Source organism: Chionomys nivalis, chromosome X, assembly GCF_950005125.1.
Source record: "Chionomys nivalis chromosome X, mChiNiv1.1, whole genome shotgun sequence".
In the NCBI taxonomy this organism is placed as follows: Eukaryota; Metazoa; Chordata; class Mammalia; order Rodentia; family Cricetidae; genus Chionomys; species Chionomys nivalis.
This window is the reverse complement of record NC_080112.1, coordinates 106,753,564-106,774,575: the sequence shown is the minus strand read 5'-3', so window position 1 is coordinate 106,774,575 and position 21,012 is coordinate 106,753,564. Positions and strand designations below refer to the sequence as shown.

At 36.5% G+C, this 21,012-nt stretch overlaps 1 protein-coding gene and 1 pseudogene across 1 annotated transcript; one reads left to right on the top strand and one right to left on the bottom strand.

The window, feature by feature from the left end:
- Positions 1-9,568: 9,568 nt before the first annotated feature.
- LOC130867214 (vigilin-like) lies at positions 9,569-11,590 on the top strand. Its single transcript, XM_057758946.1, has one exon. It carries the CDS (start codon positions 9,569-9,571, stop codon positions 11,588-11,590), a length of 2,022 nt encoding a protein of 673 aa, XP_057614929.1.
- A 7,083-nt stretch (positions 11,591-18,673) lies between these two features.
- On the bottom strand, positions 18,674-19,322 carry LOC130868561 (ubiquitin-40S ribosomal protein S27a-like; annotated as a pseudogene).
- Between the last annotated feature and the right edge of the window lie 1,690 nt (positions 19,323-21,012).

Here is a 21,012-nt window from a genome sequence, read left to right as displayed (position 1 = left end):
AATCCAGGTATGGTTCAGTACTTGACTGTTCAGTTTCCATGAGTTTGTAGGCTTTCTGCGGGTAGCATGGTTGCTGAATTCTAGCTTTAATCCATGGTGATCTGATAAGATACAGGTGGTTACTAATATTTTTTTGTAACTGTGGATGTTTGCTTTGTTACCGAGTATGTGGTCAATTTTCGAGAAGGTTCCATGAGCTGCAGAGAAGTAGGTATATTCTTTCCTATTTGGGTGGAATATTCTATAGATGTCTGTTAAGTCCATTTGATTCATTACCTCCATTAATTCTCTTATTTCTCTGTTAGGTTTCTGTCTGATTGACCTGTCCATTGGTGAGAGAGGAGTGTTAAAGTCTCCTACTATTGATGTGTGTGGTTTGATGGCTGCCTTGAGTTTAAGCAATGTTTCTTTTACGTACGTGGGTGCTTTTATATTAGGGGCATAGATATTCAGGATTGAGATTTCATCCTGATGAATTGTTCCTGTTATGAGTAGAAAATGTTCCTCTCCATCTCTTCTGATTGATTTAAGTTTGAAGTCAACTTTGTTAGAAATTAGTATGGCCACACCTGCTTGTTTCTTAGGTCCATTTACTTGATAAGCCTTATCCAAACCCTTTACTCTGAGTAGGTGCCTGTCTTTGTGGTTGAGGTGTGTTTCTTGTAAACAGCAGAATGTTGGATCCTGTTTTCGTATCCAATCTCTTATTCTGTGCCTTTTTATAGGTGAGTTGAGTCCATTGACATTAAGTGATATTAATGACCAGTGGTTGTTAACTCCAGTCACTTTTTTAGTAGTAGATTTTGTGTGTTTCCCTTCTTTGAGTTGTGCTGGTGAAGGGTCTCTAGATGTCTGAGTTATTGTGGTCATTGTTGGACTCCTTGGTTAGTGATTTTCCTTCTATTACTTTCTGTCAGGCAGGATTTATGGCTATGTATTGTTTAAATTTGTTTTTATCCTGGAAAATTTTGTTTTATCCATTTATAGTGAATGAAAGCTTGGCTGGGTATAGTAGTCTGGGCTTGCACCCATGGTATCTTAGTTTCTGCAATACATCTATCCCGGACCTTCTGGCTTTCATGGTTTCCATAGAGAAGTCAGGTGTAAGTCTGATAGGTTTACTTTATAAGTAATTTGGCCTTTTTCCTTTGCAGTATTTAATATTCTTTCTTTATTCTGTATGCTTTGTGTTTTGATTATTATATGGTGAAGGGATTTTTTTTTGATCCAGCCTATTCGGTGTTCTGTATGCTTCTTGAACCTTCATAGGTATATCTTTCTTTAGGTTGGGAAAGTTTTCTTCTATAATTTTATTAAATATATATTAAATATATATTAAATATATTTTCTGGACTGTTGAGCTGTGCTTCTTCTCCTTCTTCTACTCCTATTATTCTTACGTTTGGTCTTTTTATTGTGTCCCATATTTCCTGAATGTTTTGTGATGAGAGTTTGTTGGCCTTGCTGTTTTCTTTGATCAGCATGTTTATTTTATCTATGGTATATTCAGAATCTGAGATTCTTTCTTCTATCTCTTGTATTCTGTTGGTTATGCTTGATTCTGTAGTCTCTATTCATTTACCTAGATTTTCCATGTCCAGCCGGCCTTCTGTTTGTGTTTTCTTCTTTGTCTCCATTTCAGTTTTCAAGTCTTGAACTGTTTCCATTATCTGTTTGATTGTTTTTCCTTAGTTTCCTGGGGTATCATTCACTGATTTATTCAATTCTTCAAACTTTCTGTTATACTTCTCATCCATTTCTATAAGGGCATTTTTTACATGCTGTTTAAGGGTGTCAATCACTTTCATAAAGTCAATTTTTTCTACTTATTCATGATTAAGGTGCTCATGTCCTCCTGTCTTGAGGTCACTGGGTTCTGGTGGTTTCATATTGTTTTTCAGATTGTTGGGTGAATTCTTGCATTGGTGCCTGCCCATCTCCTCCTCCAAATGCTCTCCTATGGATCTTCTTTTCCAAGATCAGGTCTCCTTGCCTACTGATGTACCTTCCCAGTGATGGCACTCCCCAGTGATGGCTCTCCTGGTGCTCCAGTGATGTCTCTCCTGGTACCAATATCAGATCTCCGTGCCCAATGATGGCTCTCCTGGTGCCAAGATTAGCTCTCTGTGTTGGTTGGGTTGTTTATAAGCAAAGCGCCTACTTGATTGGTGTAGGCAGACCAGAGTAACAAAGGGACTCCTGCCTGCCTGCTTGCTCTGAGGATTTGCCCCCAGCGCCCAGACAGGCTGAGCAGGGTGGTGTTATGTGCCCAAAGAGGGAATGGGGCAGAAGGAAGAAGGGTTCTGGATGCAAGCTGGGTGGGATAGGAAGAGTGATGCAGTATGCGGGGAGTGGAGTCCCTGCAGGGAGCCCAGGAAGTATAGGCGGGGATGATGAACTTCTGAGTTCCCTGTCCAGGGCTACTGCCATGGGTCACAAACTCACCCCAATGATGGCTCTCCTGGTGCTGAGATCAGATCTCCGTGCTGGTTGGGTAGTTCGTAAACAAAGCGCCTACCTTGCTTGGTGCAGCCAGGCCAGAGTAACAAAGGGACTCCTGCCCGACTGCTTGCCCTGAGGATTCGCCCCCAGCGCCTCTTATAATATTTCTTGCTTACCTTTTCAGCTTATTGACTTTTTTCTTGTCATCATTCTAGTGTGAATTGCTCTTGGTAAATTTTTGTTTCCTTTCATAAATTTGACTAGAATTTTATACTGACACATGAATTTTTTCGGTCTTCAACAGAAGGTTAAGAATTCTTGATATTTTGTCTTTTCTCTATGCTTAAAAGGGTTTTTTTTTAGCTTTCACGAAGTATGGGTTTAGATAATTTTAATCTTACTTTAATCTTTACTTTATACCGTGCCAGTTTTACAATTTTGCAACTTCATTCAATTCTATAGGTTTCTTAATATTTCTTATTTACTTCCTGTAGCCAGTATTTATTACAAATCAGATTACCCAGTATCTTAGTCTTTATTTTCCTGATTATCTTACTTTTGGTTTATTTAATTTCACTGTGAAGAGACAACTAATCTATACAAAATGCTTATCTCTCTAGGTTCATGGAGATGTATCCATGGCCCATAACATGAATATTGTGGAAAGTGCCTTAACACTCTTGAAAAAACCTGATTTATTGTGCTATTTTTGGTGTACAATTTTGTATCAGTTTTATTCTTATGGCAACTTCTGCTATCTCATGAATATAAATTTCTATATGAAAACTGACTCTTCTACACTTCTCAGCATGGGTTCAGCAAATCTGTTTTCTTCCTTTTCAAGTTTCAATATCTACAAGTAATTGATATTTTCTTTCAGAGAAAATGTAGATTTATTGAGGAAAAGTGAGAAAAGAACTTCTGAGAATGGAAGAATTACAAGGGAGAAATCCTGAATATTGAACAGTTTCAATCATATTCACTGGGGACCACATTGCTCTTCACACAATATAGGCTGTATTTTGGTGCTGATTGCTGTTACAGAGTTATTCTTTGGATTAGAGCTGAGACTTGTTCCACTGAAGGGAATTTCATGACCAGTACTGTAGTTTTGGTCAAAAAGTCCATGGTTTTGGAGGACATAGTCCCTAATATGGACCTTTCTATTGTTACTTTACCAAAGGTTTTGTCAAGTTGTTTTCTAAATATTTATGTTTGTGCCTATAGACCTGTATATTAGTTAGGGTTCCTATTGCTGTGAATAGACACTATGACCACAGCAACTCTTATAAAGGAAAACATTTTATTGAGGTTGTCTTAGCATTTCAGGAATTTAGTCCATTACATGATGGTGGGAATCATGGTGGCATTTAGGTAAACTGATGCTAGAGAAGGAACTGAAAGTTCTGCAGACAGCAGGAAGTGAATTTGTTTGATCTTCTGAGACCTCAAAGCCCACCCCTTAGTCATGTATGTCCTCCAACAAAGCCACACTTGCTCCACAAGACCATGCCTCCTAAGTGTCACTCCCTATGGACTTATGGGGACCATTTTCTTTCAAACTTCTACACTTGGGCTACTCATTACCTTTATTAGAGTAGTTAAACCTTTATCACTTGGTGTCACTCCTTTTCTTTCAGATGTGTTCTGCTATCCTTCCACTTAATATTTTTTATATTTAGGTTGTGAGATATTAGGCTTTGACATGACTTTTTTTTGCACTCTTTATACTCTTATTTCACCCATATAGTCAGATTTCTTTCTTTAGATTTCTTTCTTTCTATCCCCAGTGTTCCTCCTCACTACTTTTAGCTATAATCTATTACTGCACTTCTCTTAACCTGTCTTTCCCCCCAAAACCCATTTCTTATTTTCTGCATTTCAATTGTGCTCCAAGTAAAATACACAAAAGACTTGAAGATAAGATTCACATATGAGAGAGATAATAGACATTCATCTTTCTAGACCTGAATTATCTCAGTATAATTTTTGTTCCAATTACATCTATTTACCTGCAGTTTTCATAATGTGTTTTTTCTTTATAGATGAGTAATTTTCCATTGCATATTAGTGTCATAATTTTCTTGGCTTTTAATCTGACAGTGGACATTTAGGTTGATACCATTTCCTAGCAAATATGAATAAAGCAACATTTAACATAAATGTACAAGTATCTTTGTAGTAGGATATTAGAAATATGTACAGGAGTGGGAACACTGGGGCACATAGAATTTTAATTTCTAGTTTGTGATTTGTGTTTTGAGTAACCAAGTGTTATTCCTAGTGTATAGGTGCTAGTTTAAACTTCTACCAAAAGTGTGTAAGAGTTATTTAACATCTAACATCTGTTGTCATTTATATTTCTGATTATGGTCATTCTGACTTGTGTGAGGTGAAATAATGAAGTAGATTAAATTTTCATTCCCTTAATGGCTAAGGATATAGGGTACTATCTAAAGTGTTTGCTAGAAATTTTCAATTCTTTTAGGAGTTTTCTGTTCATTTCTACACTATCTCATTCTACTAATTTATAGAAAAGGAAACTGTGATTCTTTGTGGTTTCATGAAGTACAGTTTCTACACTTTTTCTGTGCAAATAGAAAAAAAGTCCTTACCTGTACCTATAAATTGGACATTCCCAGATTTTTTCCCACTACCAGTATCAAAGGATTAAGGCTTATGTTGAATTCCTTGATTTTGGGGAGCTGAATTTTGTACATGGTGAGAGATGAGAAGCTAATTTCAGTTCTTTGAATATAAAAATTTAGTCTTTCCAACACCATTATTCTGAAGAAATTATCTTTTCTTCAGTGAGTATTTTTGGCATGTTTTAATATTAGGTATTATAGTTGCATGGACTGTTATACGGTTCTTCTATTTTATTTTGCTCCATCAATCTATATGTCTGTCTTTGTTCCAGTACTATGTTGTTTTATTCCCATGATTCCATTATGTAATCTGAAATTGGGTATGATGACTTTTCTCAATATATTGAATAAAAATAGAGTATCTTGATTAAGTTTGGTGTGTTTAGGCATTTAATATTTTATCCTTATCTTTCAGATTTCCTAATTTCATGGGATATAACTTTTAAAATCATGAATCATGACATTAGTTTTATAATTTTTTGAATTTTAATTTCATTTTACATTCCATCCACAGATCTCATCCCCCATATCTCCCCCAGCCAATCCACTACCCACACCTCCCAAAGGGTAAGGGATTCCATGGGAGGTCAAAAAAGTCTGATTGGAACATTAAGTTAGAGCAGGACCAAGGCCCTCTCCACTAAATTAAGGCTGATCTTAGCATCCCACCATAAGGAAGGGGCTCAAACAAGCTAGCTCATGTACCAGGGAAAGATCTTGTTCCTGCTGCCAGGTTCCTCGCAGGTAATCCAAGCTTCACCACTGTCTCCCACATATGGAGGACCTAGTTTGTTCCCATCGAGGATCCACAACTATTAGTCTGTACTGTGTGCTAAGCAGACTTCTTGCAGTTCTGTCTTTAAAGTTTCAGGGGCAAAATTCCTAATGATTATATTTATCAGTTGTCACATGTGAATAATGTGCCATTTGATTCCTTAAAAGTGTAGTGACATTGAGTTCCAGGTCTTATTCTTATACTAAATCTATTTGTTTAATGTTGAAATATATATATATATATATATATATATATATATATATGTATATAGTGAAAGATTTTTCTATGTATGAATACAAATGTCTCCAACAAATATCAACAATGTATAAAATCCTTTAGTCATTAAATGTGGTTTTAAGTATAGAGAGAACATAATTATATAATCTTATAAAATTTTATTCAATAATTTATTTGTCTCTGTTTATTCTAGTACATTGCTCTATTTTGACAACATTTAGCGTTCTGTTGTGAAAGTCCAAACGCATTGGAAGTATGTAAGTGTCTACAAATGGTCATATAGTTACTTTGAAGTTTTTGTCAATATGACTAATTTTAGTATGACCATTTTGATGAAGGTTTATTGATATATGTAGGTATGTGTTTCTCTTAGATAATTAACAGTAGTTTTTAGGTATATGGACAAGTGTCAAGAGGTTGTGTGGCATGCACAGGGGCTGGTAATTGATTGCTATCAGTGTAAAAGGAAAAAGAAGGAAATAATGTTTAGTGAAAGTGTGTAGATAGATCATTATATAATTACAAAGTATGTCAAAATGTGACACTCCCAGCTGAAAGATACATTATGAAAATTGCATCACCATACATACCCGTCCATTCCTGTTCAAGAACTGAACCACTGACGTGTCTAGTCTCCAAATTTTCCACATCAACAATGATCAAAGTCCAGTAATTAAGAATAAGAATTTCACTAGTCAACCCCTGATATAAACTTTATACTACTTGGTCATATTATGGACAATGTAATATTGTAGATATTCATTTCTATTTTCTTAAATATTGGAGAATCTGAGTTATTTTTCTTTTTTCTTTTTATTCTTTTTTAATTAAAATTTCCACCTGCTCCCCATTTCCCATTTCCCTCCCCTCCTCCCAAATATTGCCCCCTCCCCCCTCTCCCCTCCCCCATCCCCACTCCTCTTCTCCTCCTCCCACACCATTCCCCCTCCCTCTCGATACTGAAGAGCAGTCCAAATTCCCTGCCCTGCGGGAAGACGAAGGTCTTCTATCTATGTCCAGGAAGGTGAGCATCTAAACAGGCTAAGCTCCCACAAAGCCAGTTCATGTATTAGGATCGAAACCTAGTGCCATTGTCCTTGGCTTCTCATCAGCCTTCATTGTCCACCATGCTCAAAGAGTCCAGTTTCAACCCATGCTTATTCAGTCCCAGACCAGCTGGCCTTGGTGGGCTCCCAATAAATCAGTTCCACTGTCACAGTGGGTGGGTGCACCCCTCGTGGTCCTGATTTCCTTGCTCATGTTCTCCCTCCTTCTGCTCCTCATTTGGACCTTAAGAGCTCAGACTGTTGCTCCAAATTGAGTCTCTGTCTCTACCTCGATCCATCGCCAGATGAAGGTTCTAAGGTGATATGTAAGATATTCATCAGTATAGGATAGGGTCATTTCAGGTTCCCTCTCCTCAGTTGACCAAGGTACCAGCTGGGGACATCTCCCTGGACACCTGCGAATCCCTCTAGAGTCAAGTCTCTTGCCAACCCTAAGATGGCTCCCTTAGTTAGGATATATACTTCGCTGCTCCCGTATCCACCCTTCCTATATCCCAACCATCCCAATCCCCCAAGCTCCTCCCATCCTCCCCTTCTCACGTTTCTCATCCCATTTCCCCTTTGCCCCATGCCACCTCACCTGCAAGTTCCCAGTTTTTGCCCTGCAATCTTGTCTACTTCCCCTATCCAGGCGTATGACTATACGATTTTCTTTGGGTTCACTTTCTTCTTTAGCTTCTCTAGGATCACTTTATCCTACTTTTGGACAATAAACCAGAGAATAATAATAATTATAATTAGTACAATAAGGGGAGGCATCCTTCTTCAGTCAGTGTCTGTTACTATAGTAATATGGTAGCTTATGCAAGGAATGCACATCAGAAAGCATGGGGCAAAGTGGTCTTAGACTAACAGGAATTCTCTTATTTTATGAGGATGTAAGTGTTAAAAGATGATACCAAGTGCTTGACAAACTTTAGGAAAATCAAGTATCATTTGAAAAATGTGTGACTAGCCACAAAAGAGAAAAGTTAGGGATCTAATTAAAAGTTAATTGGAATATGAAGTGTGGAAGTAGTGATAACTAGATAGCTTATGGATATAAACATTACAGCTGAGGGTTGTGGGTGTATGTTTGAGAAATATCAGTGTAATTTAATATTCAAAGTTATGAATCTTCAAAGGTATGGATCTAACTTGTACAAATGAAACAATTAGTTAAAAAAATTGCTCTAAGACAGAAATAATGTTTTTATGCAGAAGTGTACTGAGAATGGTAGAATAAGAAAAGGTAATTAAGTCAGAAGAATGGTGAAGGTAAAATTAAATAGAAGTATTATCTTATTCAATAAGAAAATATTACATTTTTGAACTTTAGCATGGATAAACTTCAAAATTATTAGAAGTTAAAAATTAAAATTCAACAGACAGTAGGGTATATGATGTTATGTTTATTAAATTTCTATGTAACACATCATTAGAAAAAAACTAAAATTATTTTGCCTAATTGTGATAGAAAAAACAAGGGTTGCCATGAGTGATGGTCATGTATGTAATATGGTGGAAAGGCTATAAACCTGAGATGTGATATTTATCCAGAATATCTGTGGATTGCAGACATGAAATATGTGAATCTCTAAGTTATTCTTCAAATAAACTGTACAAAGATATCAGACCCTGGTAAATACAGCATTGCTTTCAATGAACATCAAAACATCATTTGGGGTTTGAAATAAGCAGCCTGATACTGACACTCTGTAGATGCAGTCTGATTTTTTTATATGAATCAATTGCTGATAAGAATTATATTTTCTTAATGTAATTAGTACAACTGATTTCCAACCAATTATCTTTGGAAATTACATAGAAGAAAGTAACCAACCCTTTTATTTTTATTGTTATTAAAATTATCCTTTTCTTAATTATGACTGCTATTGCATTCTTACTCCCCCAGCTCAAAATTTATTCAGGGAAAGCTATCTCCTATGAATGCAGGTTTGATCCTATAGGTTCAGAGCATCTTATATTTTACACTTAGAAAGAGAAAAGAAAATTACATATATTTCAGATGTGATTTCCAGTCTACATTTGACACTGAAGAATAAATGAAAGTGCAAGATTTTAAAGAACAAATGTCATTTTATGACTATTAAAGAATAATTAAAAGATGATTTTCCTTTCAAAAAAAGGTATCTGTTTTATCACAGTCCTCACAACTTGAGATCATCTTTTGATCACTTAAAAATAGATCAGTAGGCAAAACATATTATTTTGACAAATTGGTACAGTATTAACAATGTCATTATAAGTTGGTAGATTATGTTGGAAAAAACATGTATTTAAAGTGTTTATTTTTCTCTTAGAATAATATGCAAAAAAGCAATTACTGGAAGTCTCACTACTGGCTACTAGCAATTTCTCTGCAATATGTCTGGATTATAATTACTTGAAATTTAACAATGGCATCAAACAAAACTTTCATTGTGCAAGCAAACAAGTGTTTGCAAAAGGAACATCATGTTATACCCTTAAATTCAAAAATAAATTTTCTGTCCAATTGGAATTTCGAGAATGATATAATTATCAGAAATCCAGAACACTGTGAATTAGCTCGAAATTGGTTTCTTTCAATGCAGAAACGTGCGGTCAAAACTTCAGAAGTGGCATTTTCTGTTCCTTCTAATCTATATAAATCACTTATCAGTCCAAAACAGCATTTGATTGATTCAATCATGGAAGAATGTGGAAGATTCAATATTTATTTTTCAAGAAACAAGTCAGGTTCTCAAAAAGTCATTATTAGAGGCCCTGCAGAAAATGTTGAAAAGGTGAATAAAAAATTTCTGAAACTATTGGAAGAAGAGAAAGCCAAGAGTTTTTCTATAGCTGTCCATGTCAAGTCAAAATATCACAAGTTTCTCGAGAATAAAAATGGTGGCAATCTTCCCAATATCTGTGTAAAACATGGGGCACATGCTATTTTCCCTACCCCTAAAAATAAGGATCAGGATTTAGTAACAATCATAGGGAAAGAGGAAGCTGTAAAAGAAGTACAAAAAGAACTAGAGCCATTGTTGAAAGACTTAGAGTATGTGGTGGAAGATAGCATACTGATAAATTGTAAATTTCACCATTATTTTGTCATGCGAAGGGATCAGCTAATACGAGAAATGACTGAAGTTTATGCTGGTATGATTATTAACTTTACTTATGAAGGAAAACAAAGCATCAGAGTTACAATGAAAGGAGAAAAAGCTTGTGTTGAAGCAGCAAAGAAACACATTGAACAGATTTTTGAGCCCTTGGGTTCTCATGTCACAACACAATATGTTATTCCGCAGAAATACTATACTTTTTTCATGGGACCAATGTGTTCCAGAGTCCAACAAATTGCTAAGGATTATAAAGTTCAACTCATATTCCCAGACAAAGAAAAGCCAACTATGTATGTACAACCAATTGTTCAGGAAACTGGGAAAGAAAAGGGGGGAAAGAACACTAAAGAACTTGCTTTTAGTAATCAAAAGAAATGTAAAACCATATTTGTCTCAGGTCAAATGGAAAATTGCAAAGCTGCTATGGAAGCTCTTGAGTATCTAATTCCTGTGACTGCTGAAGTCCACGTGCCCTCTCACCTACATCCTTACATCATTGGGCACAAAGGAAATGGGATAAAGAAGCTAATGAGTGAATTTGATGTCCATACTCAGGTGTCACAACCTGGAGGCAATTCTGATATCATATCCATAATGGGTCTTGCTGCCAAGGTGGAGCAAGCCAAGACTAAATTAGAAAAGCAAATCAATGATTTAAAAACAAAAATGGAAGATCGTGCACTAAGAAATTTTAAGCTAACATTTACTCTAGATCCAAAATACCATTCCAAAATCACTGGTCATAAGGGCTTACTTATTGCTCAGATTTGCACAGAGCATGATGTCACTATCCATTTTCCAAAAAAAGGAAACCGTGAGATACAAGACCAAATCACAATTACCGGCTATAAAGAGAACACACTAGCAGCTAAAGATGCAATAATGAAAATGTTGCATAAGATAGAAAAAACAATTTCTAAGGAAATCCCACTAAACCACCAGGTTCGTGACAGTATTTTTGGACTTGGTGGAAAAGCCATCCATAAAATCATGGATCAATTTCAAGTAGACATCCGATTACCTCCAAAAGGATCCTGGAATTCCAATATCACTGTGATTGGCCTCCCTGACAATGTTCAAGATGCAATTGACCATATCCTTGATCTTGAGAAGTATTACCTATCAGGTATCATAAGGTATGAATCTCCGTTGGATAATCTTAAGAACACCTGTCTTTACAAAATAACAATGCAGTCACCTAAGTGTTTTTTGAAAAGAGATGTTCCACATAACGCAAAAGCCACCCCAAACTCCCCAAATGATGATTCTGAAGAATTCCCCAAATTGAAACAAATACCTCCCAAGACTCATCCTTGGAGACCATAACAAAAAGTTAAAAAAAATAAAAGAAATTGTTCCAACCTGCTTACATGAAAGTACTATGAAAAAATTTATTTTTTAACTAATGTACCTACTGAATTGTAGGCACATTTCTGATACATTTGCATCATATATTTTGTGCTTCCAAAATGTGTAACGGTGAATTTGGCTTGCTTCCACTTATAAGAATGCAATATGTACCAAATTGTTTTTTATTTTTAATGTAGACTTGTCTTTTAACTCCTTTCACAGCATTCAGTTTCTATTGTTCTGAATATACTCCATTCATGCATTCCATATATACAATAAGCATCCTAACTTTCATGGTATATCAGTACAACATCTTTTACTTTTCATTATTATGAACCTCAGAAACTGTCACATAGGAGCTACATCTTTATATTTGCCCAAACAATACTCCATTTACTTCATAAAACCACACTCTAATTGTGCTTTTTTATTTCATTCTTCTTGTGTTATTTGAATTATTTATTTTATAAGGAACAAGCAGCCTATTTCTCATTTATTATAGCTTACAACGTGGGAAGAAACACAAAATACTGTCAGTGCCCTATGTATTGATGTGCTGTTATAGTACTTGCACACTAAATACTGTATCAGTGATATTCTAGAGAAACACAGATGCTAAAGAACAACAGATTTTGTTAAATGGAATTGTATACTTAGGTAATATATTGATAATTACATATTTTTTGTTTTCTTTGATTTTTTTTGTGTCTAGACACACCTTTAGAAACAATCCTAGAGGAAAAATATCAAATCCAAGAACAGGCTATGTATTTATTTTCTTTCCTGTGAACACTTAGATTGGTAAACTTTGAGGATATCAAAGTTTTCAGTTTGTTTTTGTTTCTTCTCTTTCTTCATTTCTTTTTCTGTGCCAGTCACTATGTAAAGGATTACTGCTAAAAAAAAAATACCTCATGTCTGCCATCCAAGTTCATGCTTTCCATTTTTTAACCTATTTTATTTGAGCAAATTACCGAGGTCATATGATCTTGCATTAAGTTATTAGGTCTTCCTTTGGTTTGCTTTTTATTTTGACAGAGGGTCCATGCCTGGCTCAAACTTCTATTCCTCTTGTTTATTTTTCCAAAGTGCTGGAAAAACAAACATGTGCAACATAATATGAATTTTCAATTTAGTGCACTTTGGATCATTATCTTTACATCAGCAAGAAGCAGAAGAGTTCTCAGTGTGTTGTCCACATCATCAATAGCTGCTATGAGTTTATACTGGTAGATATTGCCTTAGAATAGTATTGATGTTGAAGCCTTATGTCTTTAAGTATTATAGGCAAATAACCTGATATTTGGTCCTAATCCATGAAGCATAGCCATTATGCTTCCAGTAAATCTGAAATATGTTTATCCACACTTACAGAATGTTATTATGGTCAATATAGCAGATTATTTTGTTTCACTTGAGTACTGTGCTTAAAAATCAGTCACTGATTACTAAAAGCAATTTAGTCTGTGGCATGATAAAAATACATGAATAACTCAAATTGCATTTATTTCAATGTTAAGTGATTAGCTATTTTATGTTTCATTCCAAATTATTTTACAGCAATTGTTTTGAACAAAGCTGTATTAGTCAGGGTTCTCTAAAAATACAATTTATAGAATGAATATAAATTAATGGTGCATTTCTTAGAGTGGCTTCAGGTTGTGGTCCAGCTGAAGTTCAACAATGACTGTTTCTCAAAGAAAAGACCAAGGATTTAGTAGTTGTTCAGTGCATGAGGTTGAATATCTCAACTGGTCTTCAGTGTACATTAGAATACTAAAGAAGTAGATTCTAACTCCAGTGAAGAAATACCTCAGCAACAGTAATAATGAACTTACTAGCAAGAGGGCAAGCAGTCAAAAAGCAAAAGTTACCTTCTTCCATGTCCTTTTGGTGTGGACTGTCATCAAAATGTGTGAACCAGATTTAGGGTGGATTTATCCATTTCAATGATTTAATGAGGAAAATTCCATACAGGCAGGGCCAGTTTATTGGGTTTTAGTGGAGTTCAGATATATGCAATTTGACAATCGTAATTATCCTCACAAGTCTTTCCTTTCTCAAATTGACACACAAACACATATCCTTAAATCATGCTTAATTTCCAAATGAAAACAGCAACCATGTCATAGTTCTGTGTAAAAACACAAACTAACCCACATACAAAAATCAATGTTGTAATATTTCTAGAAGAAGCACTCTAACACAAATAAAAGTGAATAAGAAGAGGAGATATCATGGTGGAATAGATGCTGAAAGACCTCAGTATCAGATAATGGTGATGAATCCACAGGCTGCACTCCTGCCTGACTGTCCAGCTCTGTGGGCTGCAAGTAGCAAGGGGAGAAGTATGGGTGGAGAATGCTCAACACTGTTTGGCCAATAGCTTATGCATATTTTTGGCTAACATTTATATCTTAAATTAACCCATTTCTATTAATCTGTGTATTATCATGAGGCTGTAGTTTACCAGTAAAGGTTCTGGGATGTCTGTCTCCTTTGGCAGCTACATGGCATTTCCCTGACTCTGTCTACTTTCTCTCTATATCTCTGCTCAGATTTCGACCTGGCTTTTCTCTACTAGGCCATTAGCGAAAACAGCTTCTTTACTAACCAATAATAGCAAAACCTATTCAAAAAACAGAGGAGGATTTCACATCATCTCTCCTTTTCTGTCTAAATAGAAGAGAAGGTTTTAACTTTAACATAGTAATATTACATATAACAAAACAGGTATCAAGCAAGAATTACAGTTACGATAATTATATCTACTTTATATTTATCATAACTAAGGAAAGCTATAATTATAACTATCTATTCTTCAACTCCATCAAAGACCCCAAAAGGATATAATATTACCTAAGTTAACAGGTAGAACATTGTAAGGAACTTCCAAAATTCTAGAATTGACAGAGACATTTCACTGCCTGGACAATCACCCAAAGTTCTTCTGTAACATTGATGCTTCCATATTCAGTCTACAGGCCCATAGTTTCCTGCAGACTTTTCCACGAAGCAGGAAATTTGAAGATCTGTTTTGCTTCTATTAGTAGTTTGTCAGTCACTTTTTCCTATAACCTTCAAAATGTTTGGAAGATTCTTTCATGAAGCAGGAACCCTGAAGTACAATCTCACCTTTAGGCAAGTTTAGCTGTCATTTTTCTGTGGATCTTGCATGTCCAATTCATACAGCATACTATCAAGCTTTCCAGCCAAGAGAAGTTTTTTACAAAGATGGCTGAAAAACTCCATAAAGAGCCTCTTTGATGCCCATCATCCCCTTGAAGTATATTGGTGCTGACAGGAGCAGATATGTCTCACTGTCATGAATAGTCCTAAGGTCTTAAAACATTTTAAACACCATATTCTGTATGTCTTTAAAAGTGATGAAGAATATCTATCTAACTAGAACATATCTCTATATATCTAGAAAACCTAACATGACTAAAAGTTTGACAATTTTAATGACTATATATTAATTCCTATTTCTTAACTTATATACTATATTTTAAAATGAGCTGCACCCACATAATACCTCAAACAAGAGCAGAAATATCCATATAACAAAATTGACATAAAATTTTTATCAATAAACCAAGATCTATACCAATGCAAAACATTTATCTCTATAGTATATACCCCTTTAAATGTAAGCAATTTTTTTTATAAACAATCATTTAGGGAACTTGCACATTGTTCTCTAGACTACTTCCTACTGATTCAGAGCTCTGTTAATCAGGTCTTTCATGAGGTATCCTGTGATAGGTACATTTTATCCAGCATTCCTGAAGTTATCAAGGATTTTGGACCATCTCGGTTATTGCTTCAGGGGGGGTCTTCTTTGATCAAATCATATTACCCAGTAAGGAATCCACAGCTTTCTATCTTCTGTGGAAACAAAAGTAGAACCTCTTTTCCAAAGCAACATAACCTTAGACCCAAATTTTAAGTCAAGATACCTTTAAAATATATATTGGTTTAGTGGTGGAGGAGTTACTTTCATTTAATAAAGAAACTGCCTTGGCCCATTTATAGGCCAGCCCTTAGGTGAGTGGAGTAAACAGACAGAATGCTGGGAGAAAGAAGCCGAGTCAGGAGTCGCCATGATTCTCCCACTCCAGACAGACGCAGGTTAAGATCTTTCCTGGTAAGCCAGCTCGTGGTACTACACAGAATATTAGAAATGGGTTAGATCAATATGTAAGAGCTAGCCAATAAGAGGCTGGAACTAATGGGCTAGACACTGTTCAAAAGAATACAGTTTCCGTGTAATTATTTCGGGGCATAAGCTAGCCATGCGTGCGGCCGGGTGCCGGGGACACAGCCCTGCCGCTCCTTATTACAACAGTTTAGCTTAGCAGCTCATTCAACTAAATGTCTCCCTGTACATTCACAGTCAAAACATTCAAAGAAAACACAATAATATACACAATCCAGACTCTCTGTATTTTCCATCTTTATGTGGCTTGTTTTTTTTTTTTTACTCCTTTAATCTATGACTGTCTATACTCTGTCTCATTAAAGATTTTGTTTTATTTTTTAAAACTATTCTTTAATAACTGTCTATACTCTTTCTTCTCTCTCTGAAGCCTGCACACATTTTTAAACACACTGTGACTTGTTCAGAGGTTTATTTCTGTCTGAATCTGTCTTTATTGCATATCTGTAATCATTTTCTGACCAGGAGTACATTTCAAGTGATAAGCAGCTTGTTCACAGCAGCTCTGGATGCTGGTTCCACATTTCTCGGCCTTCCAATATGTCAGAGGTAATTTTTCTGCTAGCTATAGGAGCATCAGGTAAGAACTGTGCTCAGCATCTCAACTTTGGTCAGCAGTTGGCCCATGCTGCCACCAACTTGCAGCGCAATGCCCACAAAGCTCATTCAAGTACTTTGCCTACTGAAAGAGCCAGAGTTGTTTGTGCAACTAGCATGAACCAGGATGCCTTCTTTTTTTTTTAACCCAGTATTCTAATTTTTTTATTTTTATTCTTTTTTAATTAAAATTTCCACCTGCTCCCCGTTTCCCATTTCCCTCCCCTCCTCCCAAATATTGACCCCTCTCCCCACTCCCCTCCCCCTATCCCCACTCCTCTTCTCCTCCCCCCACACCATTCCCCCTCCCTCTCGATACTGAAGAGCAATCCAAATTCCCTGCCCTTCTTCTATCTACGTCCAGAAAGGTGAGCGTCTAAACAAGCTAAGCTCCCACAAAGCCAGTTCATGTATTAGGATCGAAACCTAGTGCCATTGTCCTTGGCTTCTCATCAGCCTTCATTGTCCGCCATGCTCAGAGAGTCCAGTTTCAACCCATGCTTATTCAGTCCCAGACCAGCTGGCCTTGGTGGGCTCCCAATAAATCAGTTCCACTGTCACAGTGGGTGGGTGCATCCCTCGTGGTCCTGATTTCCTTGCTCATGTTCTCCTTCCTTCTGCTCCTCATTTGGACCTTAAGAGCTCAGACCCTTGCTTCCAGGATGCCTTCTTAAAGGAGCCACACAGTTTTTACTATTACAACTGAGTCAGGAAGCCTTCTTTTAAAGGAATAATGTCTCTGTTTGCTTGTAGCAAACAGAGCCCACTCAAGAAAATGCTGCTACCATGAAGCCATGATTTATTCTGTTTTTTGTGTGTGTGTGTCTAGAATTTCTTTTCAAGCTCTCTCAGGTGTTATGTGGATGTAGTCAGCCCATACTGGCATTCCATTTTGTATGCAGAAACTGCTCATTCATTTAAAGTCCACATGGATACAAATAATTACACAGAAATTATATTAATTACAGCACTGTTTGCCCAATAACTTATGCATAATTTTGGCTAACTTACATCTTAAATGAACCCATTTATATTAATCTGTGTATTGCCATGATACTGTTGCCTACTGGTAAAGTTTCCAGGATGTCTGTCTCCTTCGGCAGCTATGTGGTATCTCCCTGATTTTGTCTACCTTCTCCCTATCTCTGTTCAGATTTCCTGCCTGATTTTATTCTCTAAGTTATTGACTAAAAGAGCATCTTTAATAAACAATGGTAATAAAAGATATTCATAGCTGCAGAGGTTAAGCCTACATCAGAGAAACCTACTGGTTCTATGTTTTTTTCATCTATTGGCTTGATCATATCCTTAAACATCTGTTTATATTAATGAGTTCTTCCATCTTGGTGTTCCCAATATGCTTTATTAAAATATTTGGTGCAGGTTAAACTCTACAATATGTACAAAAATTGGGAATTAATTGGGACCCATCTGCTATGTACTTGCAACCATAATGATAGTGTGCATGTTGCCACATCCTGAAAAATAAAAAAAAGCTAAAGATTTGGTTGGTTTCTCCTGATAATATTGCAAAAATCATTTGTATATCCACTCATCTTTCTGCTCCTCTTATCATGTTATGGTACAATACAAGGATATATCTCAAACTCAAGAAGGTGCTGGGTTCATATTCTTGAATATTACAGACCTAGAAACATGAATCCAAATAAACTCCCATTCTTCATCAATCACAAATTCTTGAATATTTTGTCAAAATAACAAAATAAATTAAAATATTTGCCTACTCTGCTTGAGATTATAGATTTTAATTTAAACCACATTTTATATAATATAGTCTAATCATAGTTTCCCCTCACACAACTCCTTTTAAGATCCTACCCACCTTCCCATCCACTCAAATAATCATTTATTTTTTCTCTCTCTCATCAAAACACAGATATCTAAAATAATAATAAATAATAAAATAGAGTAAATTAAAATGTAAATAAATAATTCAGAATGAAACAACCAAAAATGAAAGAAAAAAGCACAAGGAGCACATACATATGCATTACATACACATTTATACACCGAGAAATCCCATAAAAATAAAAATAACAAAGCATATTGTATAAGGAAAAGAAAAGTAAGGTAAACTAAATGCCTAGACAATTTATTATGAGACAATATAGCCCTAATACTCCATTGAGTTCATTGTGTGTTGGCCACAATGAACATCTACTGCTGGGCATGGTGTTATAATTTTGCTGGCCTTCCCTGCCAGTACCCTGTCTCCCTATTAACTACTTATCTTCTGGCTTGTTGAAGCAATAAGTCAGACAACACTTGCAACAGTAATGTCTGTCAGAATGCCTAGCCATGAAAACTCCAGCAGCACATACTCCAAAAGGACATTATTGACAAAGACTACTAATTTTGCCATTTTAATACACTTTACAGTACTTCATAACTTATGCTTATTCTTCTTGGAAGTGGTGTAATGCTTCTTTTTCTTAGCACCATCACCAAGTCTCGCTTTTTAAATGTTGTAGTCAAAGAAAGTAAGGCCATCTTCCACTTGCTTACCAGGGAAGATCAGCTTCTGCTGATCAGGAGGAATTCCTTCTTTATCCTGAATCTTGACCTTTATATTTTCTATATTGTCGGAGGGTTCAATCTCAAGCATGATAGTTTTCCCCCTAAGGGTCTTCACAAAAACCTGTATCTTGGTGGTGGTTCCACCACAGATGGAAAGTCAGTCCACCACAGATGGAAGGTCAGAAAGTCAAAAGAGAGAAATACCAGTCGAAATGGATCCCCAGTCATGGAAGCATGGCCAGAGGTGAGGGGGCAGGAGCTCTTACCATTTGTAGACAATATTGTGGGACTAATACAGCAGACAGGGTATTCAAAAGTGGACTGGTCCTGATCTGGGACCAGGATCCCTGCCATCCTTAAGCCCCTCCACCTGCTGGAGAAAGAGAGCACAGAGAGAGCCTGGCTGAGTCATGTACCAATGAAATACAATTCACCAATGAATGATACTGCCCGAGGAACCTTTGGCAGGTCCCACTGAGGGTGGCGAAAAGCAGCAGTAATGGACAGAGAGAAATATGCCACACAAAGAGAACTTGGTGAGTATGAAGTTGTATTTAGGAAGGAGGGTATTGGGAGGGTAGAAGGGGGGAGGAGGGGAGGGGAGGGGAGAGGAGAGGAGAGAAGAGAAGAGGAAGAGAGCTGCCTCGTCAGAAGAAAAGCTGGAGAGAGAGAGAGAGAGAGAGAGAGAGAGAGAGAGAGAGACAGAGAGAGACAGAGAGAGACAGAGAGAGAGAGAGAGACAGAGAGGGAGGAGAGCCTAGACCAGCTTGGCTCTTGGGAAGGGAGAGATTGATAGTGTGAGGGGCTTGTATCTTAATGGAGAGCCTGCATAATCATAACACACGGGACTTGCCCTTAACTGTGATTTATATACCTAGTGAGACTACCTTGGAGAAAACTAAATTTTCATTTGCAAGTGGCTATCAATTGGAGATGCCTTCTGAGATAGGTAACGGGACTTATGTCCACTTTCCCTATTACTGTTTGGACTCCAACTGCATTAGACCTGTGTAAACCCAATGCATGCTTGCACAGTCTCCGCGTTTTATATGATTATCAGCCTGGCTATGTCTAGAAGGCCTTGTTTTTTTTTAATGTTTTCCATCCCTGTTGATTTGTAAAATTGTTCTGCCCCTTCTTACACAGGTTTCCCTGAGCCCTCAGAGGAGAGATTTGATGCAGACATCCCATTTATGACTGAGTTTTCCAAGGTCTTTCATTCTCTGTGAAAACATTATACAGTTTTGGGCTCTGGTTTAATTTTCATCTACAGCAAGGGGAAGCTTCTCTAATAATGGTTGAAGAAAAGATTGATGTATGACTATGTCACAATGTCACTGGAAGTCATTATATTGCTATGATCTCTTGGCAAAGCAATAGTATTTGATTTTATCCTAGGCCCTTGGCCTTTCTAGTCTCAGGTTGTTGGACACCTAAGCACTTGAGTGGGGCCTTAAATCCATTAAAATAGTGGTTATCTTTAAATGTTAATTTAAAAACACTAAATCTCAATAACAATAAAAGATATATTCAAGAAAATGTATTCATATTTAGAGCTCACCTCAAAATGTATCCTAGCTAAAGATTTCAGAGAGCTTTTGAAAAACGAAAATGTGAAACTTATATTTCAGTGCTTATCTAATATTGATGTATAATTTGTATTTATAAAACTACCTCCATGGTTTTTATAGTTTCCTTAAATTTACTTCATTTTGCCATATTGTTGAAAACAGGCTGTTATTCATTGTGCAAGCCAAGAAAAACTTCATTAAATATATTCAAGTGTACAATGTATTACTACTTCATACTTTAAAAAAAACCTGCCCTGTCTACTCTTTTTTATTAATTAATTAATTTATTTAATTATTAAAGATTTCTGCCTCCTCCCTGCCACTGCCTCCCATTTCCCTCCCCTTCCCCCAATCAAGTCCCCCTCCCTCATCAGCCGGAAGAGCAGTCAGGGTTCCCTGCCCTGTGGGAAGTCCAAGGACCTCCCACCTCCTTCCAGGCCTAGTAAGGTGAGCATCCAAGCTGCCTAGGCTTC

Excerpts from the sequence above, each read along its gene's own strand:
- LOC130867214 (XM_057758946.1), top strand. The coding sequence starts at position 9,569 with ATGGCATCAAACAAAACTTTCATTGTGCAAGCAAACAAGTGTTTGCAA.